The 26,383-nt window shown below is 44.9% G+C and overlaps 1 protein-coding gene across 1 annotated transcript in view; it reads right to left on the bottom strand.

The window, feature by feature from the left end:
- Nucleotides 1–1,777: 1,777 nt before the first annotated feature.
- LOC138631713 (tensin-3-like) overlaps nt 1,778–26,383 on the bottom strand; it is a 40,448-nt gene continuing 15,842 nt past the window's right edge. The window contains exons 13-27 of the mRNA XM_069716848.1: nt 25,294–26,199; nt 20,980–21,110; nt 19,891–19,999; nt 19,693–19,761; nt 7,338–7,497; nt 6,576–7,033; nt 6,156–6,239; nt 5,921–6,052; nt 5,647–5,739; nt 5,264–5,341; nt 4,839–4,916; nt 4,578–4,746; nt 4,400–4,468; nt 3,873–3,902; nt 1,778–3,007 (exon numbers count right to left, since the gene is read on the bottom strand). Coding sequence (XP_069572949.1) covers nt 2,866–3,007; nt 3,873–3,902; nt 4,400–4,468; nt 4,578–4,746; nt 4,839–4,916; nt 5,264–5,341; nt 5,647–5,739; nt 5,921–6,052; nt 6,156–6,239; nt 6,576–7,033; nt 7,338–7,497; nt 19,693–19,761; nt 19,891–19,999; nt 20,980–21,110; nt 25,294–26,199 — 2,708 coding nt within the window. The 3' untranslated portion in view covers nt 1,778–2,865. The remainder of the gene's footprint in view (nt 3,008–3,872; nt 3,903–4,399; nt 4,469–4,577; nt 4,747–4,838; nt 4,917–5,263; nt 5,342–5,646; nt 5,740–5,920; nt 6,053–6,155; nt 6,240–6,575; nt 7,034–7,337; nt 7,498–19,692; nt 19,762–19,890; nt 20,000–20,979; nt 21,111–25,293; nt 26,200–26,383) is intronic.

Raw genomic sequence — 26,383 nt, 5'->3', positions numbered from 1 at the left:
CGTGTAAAACAGTATTTTCTATAAGAATGTAACATTTTATGACCTGATTATGTTTTATGCGCAGTACTTGAATAAAACTCTCCACCTCTATATATATTTTCATATCACGACAACAAAGCATCAAAAGAAAATCCATAATTTTCCTCGGACCGCCCTGCAGGACCCTTCAGTGCACCAAACTTAAAAATAGGTTGTTTTTTTTAGTGTGTGTGTGTGTGTGTGTGTGTGTGTGTGTGTGTGTGTGTGTGTGTGTGTGTGTGTGCCCGGCCCTCCTTGCAGCCTGCAGCGCACTTAGCATGGGCTTTAAATAGCTAACTCAAATAAAGTGTGAGGAGGTCGGGGATCAGAGGCTAAGAGCGACTCTGTGAAGGAGGCATTCCCGAACGGAAGCCGGAGGCCTTTTGGATTTCAAAACACCATTCGGAGCGAGCAATGCCGGGAATGTGATGTCGTCCGGCGGCGGTGGCGGCGGCTGTGAAAACCACAGGGGCCACCGAGGTGTGCTGGTGGGTCGCCTGACAGGAAGTGCAACAGGAAGTGCGAGCAAAATGGCGGGCAGGTGACAGGAGAAAGCGGGTTGCTCCTGTGAGTCTCGTCAACCCGGAAAATCTGTGAATTGCTGAAAAGGGAAACACGACCCCCCCCCCCCCTCGGCACTTTGCCTCCTTTTTTTTTTTTTTTTTTTTTTTTTTTTTTGTTGTTTTTTTTACACACTGTGTTAAATTTCTATTCTTTCTTATCCTTTTTACCTTTTGACGGCCTTCTTTGTGTGCAGGCTGTGGGAAAGTTTCCCGTAATGGTGAGGTCATCCTCCACCACCAACAACCACCCCCGCTCACACACACACACACACACACACACACCCTCGCTGCACCCCCCACTCTCCATGCCGTCCCCCCAGGCCAGGCAGGACTCTGCAATGTGTCCCCAACGTCTCTGTCCCACTTCCAGTTTCCTCAAGGCTCCCCACAGAGACCGGGAACCTGAATAGAGCCTCATTCAGAGCCCGTATCTGCCGATCCGGCCTCCGAAAAAGCAAGACAGACGGCCATCGGTCGATCTGCGAGCCACCTGGAGACTCGTTGGGCGTTTTCAACCACCTTTTTTTTTTTATCTTCTTCTCTGTCATGCTCTTCGTCGTTCTCAAACACACACACACACACACACACACACACACACACACACACACACACACACACAAGCTCGGACACACTCTGACGCCGCCAAGTTTATTCAGGAGGGCGGTTCTCCGGGCGTGTGTCGGACCTGCTCGGGTTCATCTGTGTGTCCAGAAGTGAGAAGAGGAACCGGGGAGGCTGGAAATCAAACGAGAAACTAATTATGACTCAAAATACTTCAAAAGTTTTGGATGGGGTGTGAAATGTGGTGGCTCATCGCTGCCATCTATTGGCCGGACTGTAAACTGCGCTGCAGATTTTTTTTTTTTTTTTTTTTTTTTAAGGATTGATTCACCTGAAAATCATAAAACCAAGATATTTTCTCACCTTTTACTTCAGAAAGTAGAAAATTATTACCTGAAGTTTCAGCTAAAAGGAGGCTTTAATTTGTATTTTAGATTATTGTTTTGGTTATTTTTAGGACATTTTCAGCCCTCATTAGAAAGTGGAGCTCAAAAAAGGGTCACAAATCCAAATGAAAGTTAATGTAACTGTTTCTCTGTTTGCTAATAATTGATGACATAACCAAAACATTTATTAATGCACCTTTTAAAAAGCGTAACCTCAGTTTTTTGTTTCGGATAAATCACAAACCTCAATTTAAACGCTTATTTTTTTTAATCTCTTAAATATTATCTAGTAAAGAAATAATTACATTTTTTACAGCGTTGTGAGCGCCACAAACAAAATGCTGTTGATCTTTAATGCACTGGGACGGATATCTTTATACATAAAAAAAAAAAATTGTTTTGTAATTTACCACTTCAGAGTTATTAATTTACAAAAAAAAGACATGTAAAGAGCAAAGAGGCTAGAAAAAGGTGTTAAACTTTTTACATCTATCACAGTCCCTGTATTTAAGAGAAAGGGCCTCCATAACTGTACACCAGTAAAAGGAACATATTCACAACTATATTAGTAATAACACAGGTATATGTGGACCGATTATGTTGTAACTTCCTGTTATATAATATCCGACATCATATTTCTTCCACAATGTGACATAATTGCATAAAATTCTGAGGTACACATCGTTTAATCCTAATTTACAGTATGTGTTAATATACAAAAATATACGACACGTATATATATCTAGGAAACAGAAACACTTTTACACATCTGTAAAAAGGGATAAATATCTTTAAGCAATATATAAACACAACACGAAAAAAATCCATCTGAAGTACAGGCGACCACGTTATCGGCTTTGTCACGCGACACTATTGTTGGTTTTGCACCAAACTGATGCTGAAACCTGATTCACATCTTCATACAGATAAGAAAAGGTTTCAGAGTTATAAGTATTTAAAAAAATTTTTTAATGTTTATGTGCAGAATATGTGATATCCTCCAGGTTCGATTAGAAGTAAGTGTTGTTATATTCGACAGCCGGCAACAAGCGCGGTCGGTGTGACGAGGAAGATGTAGTTTCAAAATAAAAGTCCGATAAAGTTGACAAAAATAGATTTTCATTATAAATCCTTCTGTTGAAAAGTTGTTTCAGCTTCCTTTGTATTCTTGGCTCCCTCTGGTGGCGACATCCTGCAGTGCAAGTCAATACAAGTTCATCCTGCTGGAGTGTCGACGGTTCAACCTTTTTTTTTGGGCTCCTGATATCTTTCAGATCAACGTTGAATGTCGCGGTCAGTTATTGATCCCTTGTCGAGGTCCTTTTTTTACGCTCGCCTCACTTTTTGTGCGACCCGATCATGACCTTCGAGACGAAGTTGACGATGGCGGTCGCCGGCTGCTCGGGGTCGTGCTCGGCAAACAGATGGCACATATTTTCGGTGTCGCTCTGAGATTTCCGGGCTACGAATCCAAAGACCCTGGAAGAAAGACACGGAGACATTTACACCAAGAGCAGGGAAACCTTCAAGCGATGCTTTCAGTATGGAGCGAACAGCAGTGTTGCTTCAACTGATACTTCCTCTGTGAGCTCGAAAACTATAAAAGCTTTGCAGGTTTCCTGTCAAGCACAATCTTCTTTTTTTTTTTACAGTAGAGAAAAATGAAAATAAACAAAAAAATATGCAGCAGTTTCGGTAGCTGTTTATTTACATCAGCTAGGTGTACCACAGGGATCCATCACGGGTCCTCTTCTGTTTTACCTTTTATATTCATGACGATTGTCTCTGTCGAATTGTAAAATCTACTTTTATGCCGGTGATGCTGTTTTCTATTGTCGGTTTGGTGCTGTTCACTTTGCGACCAACCTCCTTACAAATTAAAAATGTGTTTTTAACAAACTTTAAAAAAAAATCATGCTGTTTTCCAGATCCAAAAAGCGATCATATTCACCTTTGTATCTCCACTGTAACTGGTTTTATGATTAATATCTTGGCACGTGGCTTGATGAGAAATTTAAGGAAGTGGACTGTTAGAGCAGCTTTCTCTCATTCTTGGATGTCCTACATTAATATGTGGCAGCTGGAGGGAAACTTCCTTTTACTATTCAGTGACACCCGATGACCTCGATGGCGTCAGATCGCTAATTTATTGCATCAGACTTGTCACATTTTCGTACTTAATCCAATTTCAGTGTAATTATAATATGATTTCTGTGTGATATAATGACTCTACTTAATGCAGAAATTGATCCTGCAATATTTTTCTTGATTAATTAACCTTGAATAATTCACAACCATAAACACGCTTGGATGAGGTGAAGGAACTTTCTGAAACCGGACTTACTTTGCAGTGGAGCCGCTGCCTCTGGTCCACCTGTTAGACAACAGAAGAGCGAGTTAGTCCAGCGGTTACTTCTGTTACCGTGACAACTCTGCATGTAAAAACCACCATCTAAACAACAGTGTGTCATATCGGTCTCAAAGTCTGAACTCTAGTATTTCATCATCAGCAGGGTCATTTAAATGGCTGTAACTTTGTCTGTACTTGTTGATAGATAGATAGATGGATGGATGGATGGATGGATGGATGGATGGATGGATGGATGGATGGATAGATAGATAGATAGATAGATAGATAGATAGATAGATAGATAGATAGATAGATAGATAGATAGATACGGCAATAGCAATACAAATTACAATAAAAATTGCAATATAAATAGAGGTAGTAAAAGAATAAATATAATTTTTTAAAGATGCACAGAATATACAAATAAAATAGAATAAAATCAAATAAAATGAATATCCTTCAGAGGTCTTTTCTGCTATCAAAGTCATTTAAATGTTTTGTAAAAGTGTGATGCGACTCACTTCCTGCCCTGCGGGTCCAGAGAGCAGAATATGACCGTGTTGACAGCGTAGTGTCTCCTGAAGAACAACCTGCAGAACCAAACAGAGACCGTCTGTTTGTAACGTGTCACCTCAATCTGTGTGTGTGTGTGTGTGTGTGTGCGTGCGTGTGCGTGCGTGCGCGCTGCAGGACACTCACTTCCTCTGGTTGTCGGTGAGCGTGATTCCCTGCGCCGACACCTTGAAGTGGACGACGGTGGAGGCGGGCGGCGGGTCCATGGCGAGCGTCAGCGTGGTCGCCTTCTGAACCGCCTGGTGTCCCGTCAGAGACTCCAGCTCCACGGAGCCCAGGTACCACACGTTACACGCTGCACGTTAAGCACACGTTAAAAAAGGAGCAGTTCAACACGCAAAAAAAACAACTTAAAAGTCTCCATCTGATTTGATCCGAGTGGCGTACCTGCTCCCTGTTTGAGGAGTTCAGCTGCTGAGTTCGTCGCCGTCGGTGCAGACAAGTCGTTCAGCTCCTCCACCGGGTCTGCAGGATAAAAAAAAATTAAATAAATAAATTACATACACATACATGCACGAAAGGCTCAAAATCACACAAAAACTCATTTCAGTCCCAGTTCAAATTTATGTTGTTTTTACTTTAGTAACCAAAACTTTTGCACAGTTCTTTCCATATTTATCTCTAAACTACGATAAATACCACATTTAATGACCACTGTTTTACTTAAACTTCTCAAAAACATCAGTATAAATGTTTTTTTTTAACACAACAGCTTTGCAAAAATAGTTCATAATCTGCGACACTTTTTTGAAAAGTCGGTTTGATTCCCAGCTCACTGTTCAGTGACATGATATCGCCCGGACGCTGCTTACCTCTGCTGGGCAGGATGAGTTTACACGGCAGAGCCAGAGGAGTGATAGAGTGCTGACACACCAGAGCTGTGAGACTTCCTGTCAGGAACAAAAAACATCATATTATATTATATTATCATGTTAACATTTTAAAAACAAAAACGACCGAACAGCTCAGAAAAAGAGCCAGTCGCACCGCAGCGGGCCGACCAGCAGAGGGCAGCAGAGGAGATAGTCAAATGCAGGGCTACTTTGCTGTTATTATCACCTCACTGCTGGACTATTAACAGATACATTTCTGTGCTTTTTTATTTGTATTCTCCTGCTTTGATTCAATCCCAGCTGCAAATATCAAGACTTTAAACAACACATGAAACGGGAAGTTGCAGCTGCAGGTTTCTCACCGAAGTAGGGCTCGTTGGGGCAACCTTTCAGACGGACTCCCTTCTGCGTGCACTCGATCAGGAAGTGTCTCACAAGCTCATTGGACAGATCCACTGCAGAGACAAAAGTTCAGTAAAGTTTTAGTTTATTCACAGCTGTGCATGATGGGAAAACACGTGCGGGTGTAAAGACAAAGTTCACGTGGAAAATGCCCTTAAATCTTGTTGGATTCACACCTTAAAGTGTGCAAACTGCATAACAGAGCATTTTGCCCGTTGCATTTTTCTAACCCACCTTTTTTACTCTGCTGTAACACCGATGGAGGGGGCGTGGCCACCTTCATGGCCAATCCGTACGCCCCGCGGAAGGAATGACTGTCTCTGACGATGAACGAGCCGGGCTCTTTGTCCTTCAGCACGGCGATGGCTGTTTCAGTAGGTCAGCGGGAAGAAGGAGGAAGCAGAGATAAAGCTAAAGTTAGACTCGCGTTCACGCTGTTTTTACGCGGCCGTCCAAGACCAATATTTACCTTGGTCTCTGGAGATGTCGGGCTTGTACCAGAACTTGGAAGTGTCCTGAACAAACTTCACGGTGTCCTGCTTGCTGCCAAAGTCTGCGAGACACAGATTAAAGATTTCAGACCGTCGTCAGGGCCAAATATGACGAGGCAGCAGAAAAAAAGGAAAAGCGAAAGAGAGAGAGACTGTGTAAAGGGTCACTTCACACAAACTGCTCTTTATCTTTCGTTATCAAGATTTTCCAGATCTGAAGTGAACGAAGGTGAATTAACTTTTGTTTGTGGAAGTAAAAAGTACTGAAAAGTTGAGTTAAACTACTTATTTTCAAGGTCAAGACCAACTTTTTTTCAGTGTTTCTTGTAAATCCACTGAACCGACTCTTTTTACAAAAGAAAGATGAAATAACCGGCGCTCCATCCGGGTCGGTGTACCTGCTCCGGGGGACGGGGCCCCGCTGAGGCCCCGGAGGGGGTCGGGCGTCATGGAGGACGAGAAAGGGATGCTGAGGCTGCTGCCGCTGTAAGGGCTGGAGAAGCCGCTCAGACACGGGGAGCGGGAGCCCGGCTCGCCCCCCTCCCCCCCTCCCCGCCTCTTGTCGGGCAGCAGCGGCGTCAGACCCCCGTCGCCCCCCAGGTTCAGACCGCCGAGGCCCCCCACGGCCTCCAGCAGGCTGTGCTCCAGGCCGCCGTTCCCCAGCAGCAACAGCGAGGACAAGTCCGCGCTGTCCGTCCCCCCGCGGACTCCCGGGTCCCCGCCCGGGCCCCTCGGAGGCCCCCGGGGGGAGCTGTGGGCGTTGGGGGTGCTGAGGGAGCAGGGGGACGAGGGCTGGAGGGGAAACGGGGAGTTCAGGGAGGTCGGAGTCCGGTCGTGCCACGCTGGAGGAGTGGAGCTGACGGAGGAAGGAGAGAGAGAGACGGAGGATGAGGGTTGGAAATGGATCGACATTCATCGGCGTGACGTTTAATAACTTGAAGAGGAGGAAGAGGATGAGGGGGAGGAAGAGGAGGATGAGGGGGAGGAGGAGGAGAAGCAATGGAGATGCTGATGTTTTGATTTTAAACAGAATTTCAAACGGTGTTCCTAATAAAGCGATCAGAGTGTGTGTGTGTGTGTGTGTGTGTGTGTGTGTGTGTGTGTGTGTGTGTGTGTGTGTGTGTGTGTGTGTGTGTGTGTGTGTGTGTGTGTGTGTGTACCTGTCTGTGTGGGGGAGGGGGCTGCTGCCTGACGACACCGAGCACATGGAGCCGAAGATCCTCTGACAGGAAGCGGGAGTGACGGACACGTCTGATCTGAAGAGCTCTCCGTCCGCGGAGCCGCCGGCGTGGTTCATACCGTCCAGGAAACTCCGGGAATCTGACGGGAAAAAAAAACAGAACAAGGAATTTATAATGAAGTTAGTCCTCTTTTAGTCTCAAAATAATTTTAAAAAAACGAACCAGGTGTACAGCGAGGACTCCCAGGATGTGATAAGTTCCCTCATACTGTAACCTCTGCTAGCTGCTGCTTGTGTTTACTTGCATTGGGACTCCACCTTTGTTTGGATTAAAGAATTAAAGCGCTGAGATGTAATTGATCGTGGGAGGAATTCCTGGAGCGGAAATTTCCTCTTAAAATCACTTTGAAATATAAAAGAGGCCGAAACATCATCCGAATGTTGCGTACAGGCCGCACGTAGTATAAATCAGCAGCAGGGTGTGTGTGTGTGTGTGTGTGTGTGTGTGTGTGTGTGTGTGTGTGTGTGTGTGTGTGTGTGTGTGTGTGTGTGTGTGTGTGTGTGTGTGAAGCCCCCTCCCCACACACACACACATTCCACTCGGGAGCATCCCAACGTGACACCACTGAAAAACGCAGTGTGTCATTCAGCAAACACGAGGGGCAGGACGGGACTATGAAGTACGATGAGTCACCGTGAAAGCAGGCGATCGTTATAAAGAGCTCCTTGTTCGGCCGGCCACACACACACACACACACACACACACACACACACACACACACACACACACACACACACACACACACACACACACACACACACACACAAATACAAAAACACACACACACAAATACAAAAACACACACACACACACACACAAATACACACACACACACACACACACAAATACAAACACACACACACACACACCTCTTCCGCTGTTTTCCCTCCATTCAGGCGCTCGGACAGATGAAGGAATTTTGGACCTTGTTTGCGATCATATCGGACGAGCGACATCATCTTGGATTATTATATAATCCCACGTGCTGCTCATGAAATTCAAAGAATGCGACGCAGAGTTCCAGAGCACACATGCACTTATAAATATTTAACGTATGTGCGAAAGGAAGTGGTGGGAGTTAAATTTATCCTGGACAGTTTGGAGTTGTTTGTTCTCGACAACATTTCAGGAATGAAAGTTGAAGGTAATTTTTCACGAGTTCAGACCAAAGATTCGTGACGAGGTGATTTGAAAGTTTGCAACTTACTTTCACTTCATCCTGAAACCAAAGCGACAGGATCATCGCCATAGCAACGACTCTTTTGAACCATGGACTGTATGTAAAAGTGGATGTGGTCAAGTGAGGCCTTAAACTGCAATACCACCGAGCGCCACTAGAGGTCCGCCAGCTCCATAGACTCCCATTCGACTTCTCTTATAAAATACAAAGTCCATAAATGTTTTCCGCGAGTTATTATGGTTTCGTTAGCTAAAGTCACTTCTTCAGATTTTTTTTCTGGTGGTTCTTCTGAAAATAATCCCGTCGTTAATTAGATATCAGGCCTCAAAAAGTGTGGGGGGCGTGTTTGTTTGATTGACAGGCCTGTGGTGCAGTCAGGTTTCCTCTATAGGGTGGGCGGGGCCGAATCACCGTCCAAATATGGTTTATTTAAGCAGATGATCTGAATACTTCCTCCACCGCTGGTGAGCCTGACGTGACTTTTCCCACAGTTTAAAGTTTCTCTCTCACATTTCTACCGTGCCGAACATTATGTACGGCGTATCGGATGTCCACAAGTCTACGAATTTACTGGCAGCTGCTCTGAGCAGGAATCACTTAAACACACTGGAAGTTAAGTTTTGTATGTTCAGTGTCTGTCTGAAACTAAAGAAATGCACTTTTACATTGATGGTATTTAATTTGAATTATTTCCAGTTTTCTTACGGCATTTCTGGAGGAAAGTTTGTACTTTGTAAAAGATTTTACTTCGTTTTATTGGCTGAAGTTACAGCGAAGATTAGTTTTTAATACAAAAAAATAGATATATATCACAAAAAAAACTGCGAGTTAAAATTTGTACAGAGGCTGTATTCATTTACCATTCTCCAGGATTCATACTCGTACATCCGTCTGATTTTATTATAAACTGACCGTCAGAGGGCTCTTCGTGTCTCGCTCAGCTTGGAGTGCGTCGCTATGGAAACGGTATTGAGCAGAGTGAAAGGTGTGTGACGGTGAGCAGAGTCTTATCTGAGGTCAGAGGTCAGGCAGCGGTCAGCCGGGCGGTGCCGCAGCCTTTTTTTCGGCCGCTCTGTAATTATGCGGACGAGCCGGGACGAGAGTCGTAGCCGTGGGAACGCAGAGAGACGAGACGAGACCCCCGTCCCTGTCTCCCCCCCCGTCCACCCAAGAGAGAGAAACGCTGACGCCGACTGTGGGAACGTTTGACGAATCCTCCCTCAGCTTGTAAACAACAACAACTGCAGCCACAGCTTATCTCTGCTTCCTGTGTGTGTGTTTGTGTGTGTGTGTGTGTGTGTGTGTGTGTGTGTGTGTGTGTGTGTGTGTGTGTGTGTGTGAGTGTGAGGTTGAGATCTAGTTGGAGACACTGACCCGCTCTTGACTTTTGACCTTTGACCCCATGGAGTTCAAGTTGAGAGTCAACTGTTTATGTTTTGGAGTCTGCAGAAAGCTGCAGACTGTAAATACGAACTGAAAGACTTTAGTTTTTTAAGTTTGAGGAACTTTATTGAGTTTTGTTTTTTCCTGTTAAAATTTTTCCATCGAGCTTACATTGGAATCGTTGAATTATTGGTTTCCTCTGTATGATGCTGTAAAATCCTGGATGTTACCGAGTTAAGAGCCCTGAAATAACCTGCGTTGGGATTTTGGCGCGATATGAATATAATATTAATTAAATTGATGGCGGTTAAGATTTGATTAGATTTTAAAGGCACAAAATCAACTTGCGGTTGATATTTCCGGGTTAAAGAACGTTCTCGGTTAAAGTTCGGGGACGGCGGCGACCTCTCGGTCGGAAACGGGACGCAAACCTCGACCTCTTTTGTCGCTCGTCGACCCGTCGATCCACCCCGACCTCCTCCCGCCGCCTCACCGCGTCGCCTCGCTTCCTGTTGTTTTCCTCGAGTCGTAAATCTTCACGGCGGCGTGAAGTCTGTTCGCTGAAACGGTTGATGGGGTCGTATTTCACGGGAGTTTGTCGTTGTTGTTCGCGTGATAAATGACCTTTTATTGTTAAAGCCGACGCCTGATTTAAATCACGAGTTGAACAGTTTAAGACTCGTGTGACTTCTGGTTAACAATAAAAGGAGATTTAAACGCGTGTAAATTTCTTAAGTGAAGCACCGGTAGATAAAGATGAAACCGCTTTGATCCAGACTCAAACATCTCCACCATCTTTCCGCCGGCTTCAACGAATCACTCAATCGTCTCCAAACAAAGTTTTCAAACTTTGTGTCTTCGTCCTCTGAAAAGTGTTTTCCTCCGCCTTGTTTTTTTGTTTTTTTCCTCCTCTCCTCGCTCCTGCACACAAAAGCCTCTTCAGTCCATGCAAAACCTTTTCCAGATGGCACCGACCCATGTGGGCACGACTGCCAACTACCGCCGGCGTCCCACAACACACACACACACACACACACACACACACACACACACACACACACACACACACACACACACACACACACACACACACACACACACACACACACACTTACACTTACTTTTGTGATGGCTGAGACTGCGAATAATCAATAAAACTTTAGTTATCTTTCAGTATGAACAAAAACACAAGAAGAAGAAATCAAAAGACAAGATTCAAACAAACAGGCGTCGCATGTTTAATCCGACAAAGACGCACTTTGTCTGTTTTTTTTGTAGCTGAGCCTACACACATGCGTAAACACAATGATGCCCATGCAGGACAAACGCCACGCTGACCGCAGGAATGTGACACACACACACACACACACACACACACACACACACACACACACACACACACACACACACACACACACACACACACACTCGCAGGTCTGAAGGTCTGTTACAGCTGTTCGCAGCGATCTGCAGCTTCTCGGGGATGAAGGGAAGACGAGGAGGGGGCGAGGGTGGGGGGGTGAGTACACCTGCTGCGACTCAAATAGATTATCGAGAGTAATAATTATTTAATAATACGTTTAAAAGCTCTAAATTTATCGCAGCAGATTTTAAAGGCTGATCTCTCGCAGGACAAAATACGATGACCTCCATGTTTGGACCCCCCCGAGAGTTTTTAATTTCCATATAAAATGCTGCCAACTGGCCTGCGTGGATGATTTGATCGCCAGTTTCCTGTTTACAAACAGAGTGTCGCAGCAGGACGGCTGAAAACGGTTTTCTGTATGTAGAAGTGAAGCCGATCGGTGGAAAAGCTGAAAAAATGAATGTTCGGAGGTGATTTTTTTATTTAATGTATCATTTCTAGTCTCTTCATGAGTTTTAGGATGTTGTTTTTTTCTCCAAAAATTGTGATGTAATTTGTAGGAATTTTGTAGGTTTTATCTGAAAAGGAGCTGGACTTCTTCAGTTTGGAGGTGAAACGTCTTCAAGAAAACAAAAGTTTGGTGGAGTTTTATGATGCCACTTCTTTTTTTTTTTTTTTGGTAACTACTTCCTGCTAAAGGTTCATATTTAAATCACAAAGTTCGGTCTCTTTTGACGAGAAGTGTTTTTAAAACTGATCTAACCTGCTGTATTCTTCATTCTCATAATAAGACCACATTTCGCACAAATCCTGTCATTTCTTCTTTTTTTTTTACGAGCGGGACTTTGGACGAAGACTTCGGCGACGTTAAACGACGAGTTTAAAAAAAACAAAATCAACTTCACACATTTATAACATGCCTGGGTTTCTCCCTCTGACTGCTCTCTCCTCGGTGTCTCTTGGCGCTGCATCAGAATGCCATCAGCTGTCTGGTGCTGCCTCACTAAAAATCAATCAATCTCCCTTCTCCTCCTCCTCCTCCTCCTCCTCCTCCTCCTCAGAAGTGTCCGAGCCAAGCATTTTTTCTAGACAAGCTAAGTGGGCGGTCGTCTGTAAATCAAAGTCCTCTGTTGGCGTTCGGGCCGGCGGCTTTAATCGACTCGGAAGGAGCGAAGAACGACATCGCCGCAAACGAAAAGCAACGGCATCATCGCTGAGGGTTTTTATCGGCGTCCGAAGTCGTCCGATAACGAGTCAACGACTTTGTGACAGTTTGCACCAGCAGAAATAATAAAGAAAAATGAGTCGGGATTCTGTTTAATTTCATCTGCGGTGGAAAAACGTCTGAGATATTTGATGATGAAATTCCTCCGACTTAAACCCATCTGGAGAAGTGATCACGGATTTTTTTTTTATTTTAGAAGTTCTCCTCACTTGTTATATTCAGATATTTGCGCACCAAAAAACTGGAAAAGCTTTCTGTGTTGCAAGTGATTATTTGTTTGTGGTGATTAATTGTTGTTTGCACCTGCAGGAGGAAACTGCATGTTATTGGTCTAAACGGCCTCATATTCTCTACTTCCTGTCGTTTTTCATGCTGTTGTAAACTCCAGATGTACCCAGACATTGTCACGCCATCGAAAGCGCACACGCGGGACAAATGCTTGTTCTGCTAAATCTCACACAGACCGGCAGTTTGATTCAAGCTCAGAAGAACAAAATCCTTTTGTGCATCCTGAAGTGGCCGTCTGTCTTTTTAAAAAAAATTTTTTTCATCTTATAGTTTAATTTTTCTGCGTCTTCGCTTTTCATTTCCTGCAAAAAAAAAAAGTCTCACGCAGCAGACGTCTGCGCATCAATAACTTTTTCGCCGTAGGGGAATTATTGAGTTGACTTCAAACTTGCATGTGGGCCGGATAATGTTTCCAACCTGCTCACGGCACCGTGCACAAAGTCGCCAGCATTTTCCACGTCGGTCCTAAATTGCAGAATCGGTCGCAGCTTCAGATCGTCTCCGTTCCCACTGACAGATTCAAAAGTTGTGTTTTCATTTCCTTTAGTCATTTCCTTCTGCTTTATTTGATCATTCCTGTTTGATTTGACTTCTGAAACAAATGCTTACTCGCAAATATGGAGCAACATTCGTCTTTTATTTGGAGACGTGTCCGATATTCGCTCTATTTGTAGCTCTATTTTTGGTCTCCACCACCTCCTGCAGGAAACATCTGGCTCTTTGGCTGCTAAATTCTGCACTGTCAGCCTTTTCTCTGTAAACAGAACGATTGATCGATGCCGTTCTGGATGATGCTTCTGTTCTGTTTAGGGGCGGCACGGTGGTGCAGTGGTTAGCACTGTCACCTCACAGCAAAAAGGTTCCGGGTTGGAATCCGGTCCTGGGCCTTTCTGTGCGGAGTTTGCATGTTCTCCCTGTGCTTGCGTGGGTTCTCTCCGGGTTCTCCGGCTTCCTCCCATCATCCAAAAACATGCACCTCAGGTCAGGTTACCTGGCGCCGCGCTAGTGTCAGCCTGCTGCAGCATCTCCCCACTGAGAGCCCCCCTGCTGTAGTGAAGACATTTCCCCTCGGGGATTAATAAAGTGTATAAAATTAAAAAAAAAATTAAAAAACTAAGAGTACGTCTATTTTTGAGGACCGAGCAGATCCACCAGGCAGGAAGTCAGACGCAGAGTGCTGGTCAGATTTTCACAATAAAACACCGCAGTGCAGACTCCCGATCGTTCCGCCACGACATCAACATCAGCTAACACGCTGTATGTAGAGACAAAATAACTATGAGGACAACGGAGTCGGACAATAAACGCAAAACGGACAAAAAAAGAAAGTCTGAAACAGCGTTTACGTGCTCAAAGCGTGAAAATAAAGAAATAAAGACCAAATCAGGAAGTCAACAACAAATCTGGGAGACGAAAAACGAATGAAGTCCTGCAGGAGACGGAGGACTCGCGGTAACTCCCCTGTAAGGCCCCTTTAAAGCTGAGGGAACCTGCAGACTCAGCACAAATGACATTCAGACATTATTAGAAAAAAATGACCAATTACAGCAACACAGAGCTCATTTCTCTGCAAATGTTAGAAAATGAGGTCACTTGTGGCTCCTTCTCTGTGTGAAGCCTCCAACAGCCAACGAGCCCCCCACCCCCCACCACAAAAAAAAAAAGATCTTCAAAGAGTTTTTCAGTTCAATCCAGGTCAGTAGTGCAGAAGAAAAGATGGGGGGGGGGGGCCTCTCTCGGTTAACCACCGAGAGAGGCCCCCCCCACCACCCACCCACCCACCCTTCCACGACGGCGTGATGGAGGCCAAAATATCCTTTAACGGGATGAGATCATGAACGCAGCAGTGGAACAAACCACCTCACCGTCCCGTCTAGGACGTTAGATCAGCGAAAGATTTTCATGCACGACAAAAAAAAATGCATTTTTGTTTTAGTAGGAAGGATGTTTGGAGAAAAGAAAAAAATTCCAGAACGAAGCAGAAAGAAATCAGGAGTTGAAAGAAGTTCAGAGATTAATCGAGTTATTTTTTTGGTCGTTTTATAGACAATCTTTTGTGGCACGTGTTGCGCGTACATACCGAGAGATGCCGTCATGACGGAGACGCTCTTCCTGTTTACACCCCCCACCAATAAAAAAAAAAAAAAAAACTTCCAGGGACTTCCACCTTCCTGCTTCTTCTTCTTCTCCTCCGAGCGAATGAAAGCTTCCCTGTTCGGCCGACACTCTCCTCCTCCTCCTCCTTCTCTTCCTCCTCCTCCTCCTTCTTCTCTGTCTCTGCTGCCGGACGGCGATCTGAGCTCGACTCGATTCTCCTTCTTTCTTTCTTTCAGGCGCCGGATCGTTTCGCCGCCATTCGTCCCTCCCCAGATGGAAAAATAAATAAAATAAGCTCCCCCCCCGGTTTGTCGAGAAACCGCTCGACTTCTGGGTTTGTACGGAGGGAGGGGACAGAAAGGAGCGAAAGGAGATGTAGGGAATGTCTCCCCCCACTCCCTCTCTCCCTCCCTTCCTCCCTCCCTCTCTCCCTCCTCCTCCCCTCTTACTGACCACTGAGCATTGTTCCTGCCCCGGGGGATGGGGGGTCACGGCGAACACTTTCCCCCCCAATCAGAGTGGATTCCAGCGTGGGTCAGAGGTCACATGTGGCCTTTTATGGATCAGAGAGGAAAGTGTGGGGGGGGGGTCTCTGTCAGGGCATGCGTGTCCACTCCCACCATCTGCTTCTGCCACAAACTCCGGGACAAAAGGCATGCGGGGAGAGCTGTCGAATCTCAGCCCGTCGTAAATCACACCGTAAAGCTCCCGATGAATGGAACCGTGTTCTGTTTGCTTTCGTTTCATTGGGGAAGCAATATTGCTGCGCGCCTGGTTTTTAACCTCCCCGTGTCACCGGAAACGAGCCGGCATCGGGACATCGGCTCGTCTGAATATTTCAGGCCGGTTTCGTGAAACAAAACAAAACTTTTCGGGTGTCAGAAAAAGTTGTGAACCCTTTTCTAATACAAAAAACAAAAACAAAACAAAAAAAACACTCCATAAATATATTCACAAAAACCACCTTAAATATGGCTCCTACGAGTTTCACAACTTCAGATGAAGTCGTCGTGTGCAGGGAAATAAACTTCTCCTTCATGCCGAGCGTTAGATGTTAGCTTAGCTTAGCACAAAGACTGGAAACGGGTGGAAACAGCTAGCCTGATAAAAATCCAGCACCTTTTAAAGTAGGTTTTTTTTTTTTTTTTTCAGCTCCACTGTTCTCCCACAATGCTTTGAGCTAAACTTACGAAACGCGGGTGGAAAACGTTCGTCTTGATGGTGAAAAATGATCTGCATTTTCTGATAAACTTTGCATGTGAAGTTTATTCCAGAGTGGAATAACTCCTGTCAATCAATGTCGGAGTAAAAAAAAAAAAAAAAAAAAAAGCAGCTTTCACTCCTTTTGTTTACATTCGAATCACAAGAGAGTGCTTTTTAAAAAAAACGCTGACTCTCAGAAGAGGAACATAAAACACGTCGACACAATGGCACTTGAAAACTCCAGCTCCCTCTCATTCATTATGGACTTCGCTGCCACTCCCTTAGACTCTCCCCTGACCTTTGACCCCTGCCCCCCCCGAGCTTCAGACAGTCAAGTGTTTTGTCCGAGCGAACCATCTGAACCTCGTCTGCATTCCTCTGGCTGAAACCTGCTTCTGTGTGTGTATATATATATATATATATATATATATATATATATATATTGCTGTTTATTTGGATTTGGCCTCCAGTACACAAAGGAAATGTGGTTGCGTAACATCGGAGAGCTGCTGTCACGAGGAAATGAAAGACGGCAGCAGAGGTCGTCTTTGGGTCGCCAGCTGAACTTTTTAAATCTTTTTTTTTTTTTTAAACAAACATATTAAATCGGATTTACATCTCATGTTTGTCATTTTACAGGTTCAAAACATTTAGTATGCGTGCGGTTCATTCCTGTTTCTGCTGACTTTGTGATTTTGCACGTGAGGTCGGATCAAAAAAGTTTAGCTCCTGTTTGCACGTAAACGAGTCTCAGCACCTCAGGAAGGTTTAGCCCTGATGAGTAAGTCTTACACATTTATTGACTTGATCGTCATCTGTTTCTGAGTTAAACATGTTTTTGTGGAAGAGTTTGAACTAAAATCGAATGTTTGCAGTCTGGTCATCTCCACAGAGAAGTTGCCGTGTGCCCGAGTACGATGACGTGTGAATTAATCACACGTGAAAAAAAACGCCCCTTTTATCATTCTTCTGTGTTTTTTTTGTTTCTGAAACTACATATTTCAATGGTTTGATGATTTTTATGATAAATTAATGGTCATAATCTTATTTTAACTCACTTTTTGACTACATGTGAAGTTACTGTAGAGCTGAAACTTCCTCCGATTTCCAAACATACAACAGTGAAACTCTTATTTCCTAAAATATCAAATAAGGAAATATAATTAAATTGTGTTTTTTTTTTTATTACTTTAAGAAACCAAAGATCTCAAAATATTTCTCAGCTCGGTGTAATTTTAATGTAGAAATGTTTTTTTTGTCCCTCAAATTACCAAATCACTGGACTACTTTAATTTACCAGCAGCCTCGCGTCCAAATTTTGATCACAGCGGTGATTGCACACAGAAAATTAAAAATGACTGAAATGGGGAATCTCGTGCTTCTGTCCAGATGTGGTGTGATTATTTCCCAGATCGCCGTCTGCCTTCAATGTGGGAAACAGGAAACTGTTGTCTGGACCCCAAAATGGCAGCGAGCAAAAAATATATTTGGTGTCCTTTGTTAATTCTTCTGTCCAGCAGGTAGAAGAGAGAATCGGCTGTTTTTAATAATCCCTCTTTCATCGTCTCCTTCTCCGTCCTGCCGCCTCTCTGCTCTGACAGACATGTTTACAATAAACAGGTGGAGGTGTCCTTTAACGGAAACATCTGCGAAATGCCACCATAAATATCATTTCAGTTTTGTCATAATATTTCAGATTGTCTGCACAATAAAAACCATGAAATGTGAACACTAAACATTTTAAATATTTAAAGATACACCCCTTAAAAGGAAGAACTTTTATTCAATAAATGAATGTGCTTTAACATTTACTTAATTTACATTATATCAGTTCATTTTCTGCCATTTTCATGACCGTCGCAGTAGAAAACTGTAATTTGAACTGATTTTATCATCTTAAATTCTTGATTTAGCTTTTGTTTTATTGCTGTTGTGTGTTAATTGAAAGCTTTTCTTCTCTTTAGAGTTTTCTGAATCTGTTTGGGACAGTAAAGACTGAGCTGAATTGAAATGTGACTCTCTATTAATCATATTTATGATATAGGGATGGGCAATTCAAGTGCTCTATTAATTATTAACGGACTATTAATTGATTATTGATCAGTGGATCGTTGCTTGTTTCACTGTATCGACTGCCCTCCGTTGTGTGCAGCTGTGTCAGACTGATGATCTGCTGGCACGAACTGCAGTTTGAACTCAATATAGCTTTCATTGTTTCTTTCTTAGTTTTGCTGACCCTTCAATCAACTCTGTATTAATGTAACATTTCACCGGGACTTGGTATCGCTTTAATATTATTCCTAGTTTCTGAGCGATGCTTTTATTGATACCAATTTGATGAAAATCCATTCTAACGAAATAAATTAACATAAACAGATTACAGTGCAAATCTTTAGTTTTAATGCAATTTAGAGGGAGAGAGTGTAACATAGGCTATTTTATATTTATATTTCATATTAAGTATATATTTATAACTAATATTATTGTAGCTACAATATACAGGTGTCCCCTAAACACCCCACATGCTAACAGAAGATGCTTAGCTGGGCAGTTGTAAAAGAGAGATGACGCTCCCTATGTCAGATCGAATGGTTTTATTAATGTGGTTAAAGTAGTGCCTGTATGTTGAGGGCTGATTGACGCTGGTGAGATTTACTCCGGCGTAAATATAACAAAAGTTACGCAGAACAAAGACGTATTATTGTGGATGCAGCTTAAAAATCCAAATTTGGTATCGAAGCCATAAAAGCATTAAAGTTTGGTCCTCAGCCCAACATTTCACCAAACAAAAAGTGACCTCAGGACCTCTACAGCTACAGAGAGGCTTGTGTTTTTTTCGGACACTATATTAAATTCCTCCCGCAGCTGTGTGCTACGTATCTCCCCAGGCAGGATGTCCCGACAAACAAAAGGACCCTCCCCTCTCCTCCCGTTCCCTCCCAGAACAGGACGTGAGTGGACATCCTGCCAGCAGCGCTCTCTTCCTCTGTTACCATCAACTATTATTAGCGAGACCTACAGTATCAGCTGTCCTGGTGTAGACCCCCCCCCCCCCCCCCCCGACAGGAAACCCAAACTCTTTAAAAAAAAAAATGATATAATGTCAGACCCAGAAACAAAAAAGCACAAAAAAACCCAGAAAGAAGCCGTCTGTCGGCTGTGTGACCACACAAATGACCAAAAAACAAGCCATGCAACACATATCCAGCCAATAGCAACAAAGCACAGGCCAGGTGTGTGTGTGTGTGTGTGTGTGTGTGTGTGTGTGTGTGTGTGTGTGTGTGTGTGTGTGTGTGTGTGTGTGTGTGTGTGTGTGTGTGTGTGTTTGATTATATTATGCCAGGAACATTCCTGCCGACTCCTGAACCCTGTCCAGCAGCAATCAGGAGCTCAAGTGTTTTGGTTTAGTGTGTTTTGCCAGTCAGTCACACACACACACACACACACACACACACACACACACACACACACACACACACACACACATGTGGTCACACACACAGACACACACACACAATCTTGGGAAAGCTACCTCGTGTCCAGCTGTGTTGGTCCCACTCCCCGCCGGTCCTGAGCTGGGAAAACTCTGAGAAATGTTTCGCTGGGGAGGAGAAAAGAGGAAGACGCTTGATAAGATTTCCAAAAGTGGACAACACCCACAGCCGCAAAACTTCATTTTGACATTTCCTCTCTTTTCTTTCTTTCTTTCTCTTTTTTTTTTTTTTTTTACCGTAGGGCGTCGGAGGAGACACGGGGAAGGTCGGAGTCGGAGGGACGATGTCAGAGGTGTCCGTTTGTCCCCGATAGTCCACGCTGTTGGTTTTGAAGAGATGCCCATGCTTTAAAAAAAACAACCACAAAAAAACGAGGTGAGAAAGAAACAGGAGAAAAAAGTGTGTGTGTTGTGTGACACACACACACACACACACACACACACACACACACACACACACACACACACACACACACACACACACACACACACACACACACAGCAGTAGACATCAGTCTTGTGATCTGTGTGGCTTCAGCCTGTGTTTTGGTGTAAACAGCTGAGCCATTCATGCCCCCCTCCTCCAACCGTAAGACTGAACGCAAGAGCAGAAAAACTCGTGATTTTGAAAGATAAGAAAAGAGACAACATCTTTTACAGAAACACTCTTACAATCATAATCTCAGAGATCCCTCACTGCAAACTAACCTAAAGTGATCAAATCTGTTTTTATTCTCTGATATAAATGAGCAACAGGTACATTAAGAATAAAAAAAACTTCTATAAATGTCTATAAATACTGACTCTACAAGGTATTTTAATCATAACTGAAACATTTTAGTCACCAAAAGTTGATCTAAAGCACTTCTTTCCATACAACGCAGTGTTCTACATAACAGCTTTAGAACTTAAATTTTCTGATGCTAATATAATTTAATTTGAATTTAAAAAAAAAATTCTTCGGAATTTAAAAACCCGTCCGTGGAAGATGTAGATGTTTCAACAGGCTCCTCCCCCTTCACCGTCCGTGTTGCCGTTGCCTAGCAGCGGAGCTTTTGGGTAAACCACTTGAACGTCCTACGCTATAACCACGAAGCACACGAGTTGCATTTAAACGAAGAATCGGCTAAAAGCTAGCACGAGTGATGACGGCAGCTGGAGACGACAACGGGAAGTTAACTTCTAAAAAAGGTAAAAATAACTTATATTTGGGGGTTATTGAAAGCCTTCTAGCATTTTGGATTATATTTTTTGGACGTAACGTAGCATCGTGTACCGACTTCCCGCAAGACAAAGTGAGGTGAAACGTAGAAACTGAGTTTTAACCTGAGAGGAGGAGAAGGAGGGACTGTAGAGGGGTGTGTCTCTGAAGCTCTGAGGTCCGCTGGCTCTCCATCCTGGACTGTGGAGACTCGCGTAGTCCGTCACATCGCTGACCTGCTTCTGCTGCTTCCAGTCTGATGAGGAGCGATTAAAGAGCCGGTGAGGAGGCAGAAAAAAAAGTAAGTCAAGCCAAGACAGTCACTCAGATTATTATCTGAAACTGCTAATCAGCCAGAAACATCAGTCATGTGTTCTTCTATGACATAAAAAAAAAATAAAACAAATCCACCGACAGTTTTTCGGGTCTATTCCCGTAAAAAACCCAAAACAAACCACAACATCCACCAGTATTGACGCTTTGTTATGACCAGACTCCAACTCGCCAAATGAAAGGCGATGACAGCGATTCGTGTTTGGTCTGTTCGTCTCAGACAAAAGCGTCTGTCAGCGTGTTTTATCATCACTCATCAGAGACGGTGTGACGAAGCGAAGACTTCGCCGTGACCAGATGGTGGAACATCACGGCGAAAAAACATCCACTGGAACAATCGCTCGACCTCTATTCAGTTATGAGTAAATCATCAAACTCCCCCATTCGGGTTCGTCCTCATCCGCCCTCTGATTTTCTTTTCTTCGGATCAAAATTTCAAAAACAAGCCGTTCAGTTGGAGTAGAGATGGAAATCATGAATCACTTTTCTGATTGGAGTCAATTTGTACAGTTCACCTCATTGACCTCAAGTTTGTTGATTTCTTTTCCACACGCTTGGTGCGGGACGTCCTCGATGGTTTTTCAAGTCCAAGTCGATGCTTAAAATTCGCCAATGTTTTGTAGCCTGACTTTTGGATGTTATTTGGAAAATATAAATGTTTTGGGGTTATTTTACTCAGCTCGAACAATAACGATAAAACTGGTCTTAATTAGGTCTAAAACGGCGTTCAGAGACCACCGAGAGAACCGAAAACATCATCACGCGCCAACCAGGAAGAGATTTACGGTACGTGGGATCCCACTCGGCCGCGCACGTCGAGTACAGAACAGCGACGGAGGAACACTGCGAGCTCGGCTTTCGCCGCGAGCATCCATCATCTCCAGAATCGGACGCGCTGAGGGAGCCTCCGCCGAGGGTCCGTACGGTGTCGAGTACTTCGTTCTCACCTTCGTGTTTTTGCGAGATTCTCCTTTTGAAGAAGATGATGAGAGGGGAGAAGGAGAGCAAAAAACTGTTGTGTCAGAACTTCAAAAGCATTCCTGATCGCTTACAAGTTCCTGCCTCCAAACATCCCCCTCGGAAAACAAGCGCTCGCGCTGGCAGCGAGCGACGTGTTGCTTCAAACGTGCCCTCCACAACCCGCTGACCTACACGCATGCAAACACACCAGCGCCGCTTCCTGCCACTCAAACGCTTCATTGACCTGGACAGAAGTGACGGGTCGGAGGGTTAAATGTCGGCTGTGACGTCAGGCGGCACGTGGACGTGAACCAGGAGGTGTCGGGGAGCTTCGGTTGGAACCGTCGGATCGCTCGGAGGTACGCTCTGATGGAGGAGCCGGGAAGTGATTATGTCACCGCTCTGACCGCGGGTCACGGCAAGCGATGGGCCTCTTTGCTCCGGGGCGCCGTGGAAACGAGGGGGCAATAAATCCGTCCTGTGTGGCAGCAGGGCGACGAGAAAACAGGCATCAACGAAATGTTCAGGTTGAAGATCTCAGCGGCGGGACGTCCTCGATGGTTTTTCAAGTCCACGTCGATGCTTAAAAATCGGCGAGTGCGTAACGACTATCTACTTTTTCGTTTTTAGACGATGACGCCAAAAACAAATGTTCGGATAATCACGATTTCATGAGGAACTCGTTACGAAGGAAGTGATTCTTTTACAAGTCAAAGAGTCCAAGCGAGTCAGCGGTGTCGAAGTCAAAGTTGAGTTTTGGATTTTGTGACTGGAGTTCAGCTGAGTCAGACTTCCTGCATTTACTTTAAACACTAGAGAGATATTATGTCGTTCATATCATTATTTAACGAGGCATGGATACCTTGATATTCACAGATTTGGTAGTAATAACATGAACAGCATGAACGAAGAGGTGTCACTCCTTCCTGCAGAGTCAGCAGTCTGTAGACGCCAGCATCTATGATGTGAAAACTAAACTATTAACAATTAACTAATACATTATTTGCAATTTATAAACCACAAATATATGAAATTCAGTGCTGCTGTTGTTCTGTAGTTATTAAAATATCTTCCAACCATCCAACCATGCCGACTGTAAAGGCCTTTTAAAGGCATGTGTGCTGCAAACTTCAACATGTAGTCAAAGAAAAAAAAATGTGCAGCCTGGAAAATGTGTGAAATAATTTTAGATATGACTGACCTCCGTCTCATAGTTTTGTGGATGATTTCTAGAATCAAACTAAAACAATGTGTTCGATCTTTATTAAAGGATTTGGTTTTCTAAATCCGTGAAGCATCGGGTTCAACTTTAACTTTTAAAACGTCCTTCTCCAAATCAGGATTTCAAATATTCTGTTATTGTTTAATCCGAAGTTATACAGTACAGCCTGGTTCTTAAATCTGCTGCAGCTTTGAGCTCCGTCCTCTTATTGGCTAAAAGAGTAACTTTGACTGACTCTTTCGTTGTTTTGATGGCGAGGACTTGCGTAACCTTTTATCTTCCAGTTCTGTATATTTCCATTCAAAAATAAGAGCGATTGGAGGGTAAACACGTCATCGTGCGCAGGTCTTGATTTTACTCTGCTTACATAGCAAAGATCTCCACTACATGTTTAATCAAACGCTTCCACCCTGTCAGCAAACAGCACACACACACACACACACACACACACACACACACACACACACACACACACACACACACACACACACACACACACACACACACACACACCTTCTGTAATAAACTCTGAGGTGGAGATTTCCACAATCAGGCCATCAGGGTTATAAATGGTGTGTGTGTGTGTGTGTGTGTGTGTGTGTGTGTGTGTGTGTGTGTGTGTGTGTGTGTGTGTGTGTGTGTGTGTGTGTGTGTGTGTGTGTGCAGGCTGAAACGTAACAAATGCACCTTCATGAAGCTTCGTCTGCGTCGAGCGAGTTGGTGCAGGTGTGTTTTTCTTTCTGTGACAGGTTGCTATGATTTCGGTCAGTTTGACATCGACAGCAGTGTTTAGTAATGGAGATCATTCAGCTTCAGCTCACGACAAAAATACAACAGAGGTGAACGGCGTCCTGTTTGCTGGAGTGAAGCCGCGCTTGTGTGTTGTTGTGCATATGTTTCCATACATATACTTGTAGTACTCGGGGTAATCGAAAGGTTCATCGGAGGAGACAACAACCTTCGTGAGCACGTTTTCCAAAGTGTCGTCTCAGGATCAACATCGGCAACTCAGTGACGCGTTTTTGTGACCACTTGGTACGTGAACGTTAGTGATTTCACCGTGGACCTGAAACTGGAGCAGAGAAACATCAGATTTTGGGGTGTTTGGGTAACAGAAAAGCTTCAACACGCCTGTTTAAAACCAAGTGTTCCTGAGCCCATGCATTGATTTCCAGGACAGGATTGTGGCTGGTTTTAAAGCAGTGGTGCCTAAAGGGCCCACAGCTGTCCAATATCGTTTCTCAGCATTGTTCCATCTGATTTTTGGTCAACAAAATCCTCATGTTGGAGAGCCCTGTTGCCATGGCGCCACAGTTCAGGTGGTTTGCAGCGAATTATTTCCCCTCAGACGCCTCAGAAAGGTCCCAGTAGAACTTGGTGTTGACAGTCTGACTCTGTGGGGACGAATTCACCCATGAATTCCCACCTGGTGTCTCCTGACCTGACGCGCCTCCTGCAGGTCTTTGGACGGTGAAGCTCCGCCTCCTCTTGAAAACGTGAACGTCACTCAGAACACGTCGCCCGGCTCGTCGCTTCATCGCCGTTAGACTTTCTGAAGCATTTCGAGGGGTCTCTGTTGAGTTTGACACCAAAATCTGATGTTTCTCTGCTCCAGTTTCAGGTCCATCGTTGAAATCACTTATGTTCACGTACCAAGTGGTCACAGAAACGAATCAACGTCTGCACGAAATCTCACAGCAATCCATCAAATAGTTGGAGATATTTCATTACAAAAACACAAATGTCATCCTCATGTTGGCATTAGAGGGAAAGTCGGGGGATTACTGAAGTCTGTGGACCTCCCATCCTCTGAGGAATGTCTGTACAAAAACACGTGTCTGGTGGACCAGCTGTCCGACCGACATCCACAGACCGAAAAACGGTATTAGACGTCATTTCTATTTTTCATTTTGATTGACCTTACCTGACAGGTGGGCGCTTCCCTTGTGGCTGAGGCCGTTGGTGTGCAGGGAGGCAGAGCGGGACAGGGGGGCGCAACTGTTGGGAACGGGAACAAAGGTGGGATCCAGATCCAGAATCAGCTGGTTCAGCTGCTCTATGGACTCGTCGATGTCGGTGCTTAACGACGCCAGTTCATCGTCCTGACAGGGCGAAGTGCGCTCGGCGGTCTGTGCGTCGGGCGTGTTATCCGTGACGTCGTCCCCGTCCGCCGGCCCTCTCCGCACGGCGTCCCGGCTGCTGAGTCCTCGGGGTGGCGTGTCGGGAGCGACCAGAGGCGGCGGCCTTTCTTTCCTCGCCCTGCCGGACCTTCTCTCTCCGTCCAGGAAGTTGGCGGGCACCACGTCCACCATCTGCTGCTGCCGCACCCAGGACTGCGTGGAGTACTCGGCCCGAGCCGCTCTCTGAGTTTCGGGCAGGTTTTCCGAAGCGAGGGAGCAGACGTCCGAAGCCGGAACCGCCGCATCGTCCTCGTCGTCCAGTATGTCGGTCTCCCTCTCGCTCGACGAAGCCTCTCCGTTGAGAGTGCGTCCCAGTCCGGACTCGTCCCCGGCGATCTCCCCTTCCCCTCCGCCGCACGAGGCGAGCTCAGTCATGACCTCCAGGAGAGGCTGAATGAGCTCGATGTCCCCCCCGGAGACCAGCCTCCCTCCCTGGGCGAGCTTGTCCTGCGCGGCCCCTCGGTTCGGCCTGGCTCCGCTCAGCCTCAGCGAGGCGACGGAAAGACCCGAATCGCTGCTGGCAGACGGAGCTCGGTCGCTGCAGCTCGGACTGCCGGCGGGTAAAAGGAACGACGCTCCTTCCTCGCCGCTCGTCTTCCTCACTCTGGTGTACAAACCGCCATTTCCAGGATCCAGGACGTGAAGTGGAGCTGGAGGGGAAAACGAAATCACTTCAATCAGAAACAGATGCAAAATACAATCGTATTCATTAAGTTCTACGTTATACAGCAAATCAATAAATGACAAAGTGGAAATATTTACAAACAACGACCAACAAATATTCACATTTGAGGATGATGTTCACGTCTACAGGATTGTTTCAGGAGAACATAA

Source organism: Brachyistius frenatus, unplaced genomic scaffold (assembly GCF_029030835.1).
Source record: "Brachyistius frenatus isolate BFR_SWC_R1_liver_20210118 unplaced genomic scaffold, ASM2903083v1 Contig_163, whole genome shotgun sequence".
NCBI classification, from domain to species: Eukaryota; Metazoa; Chordata; class Actinopteri; family Embiotocidae; genus Brachyistius; species Brachyistius frenatus.
Note: the sequence above shows the minus strand (reverse complement) of the source record. Positions and strands in the feature narration are given on the sequence as shown.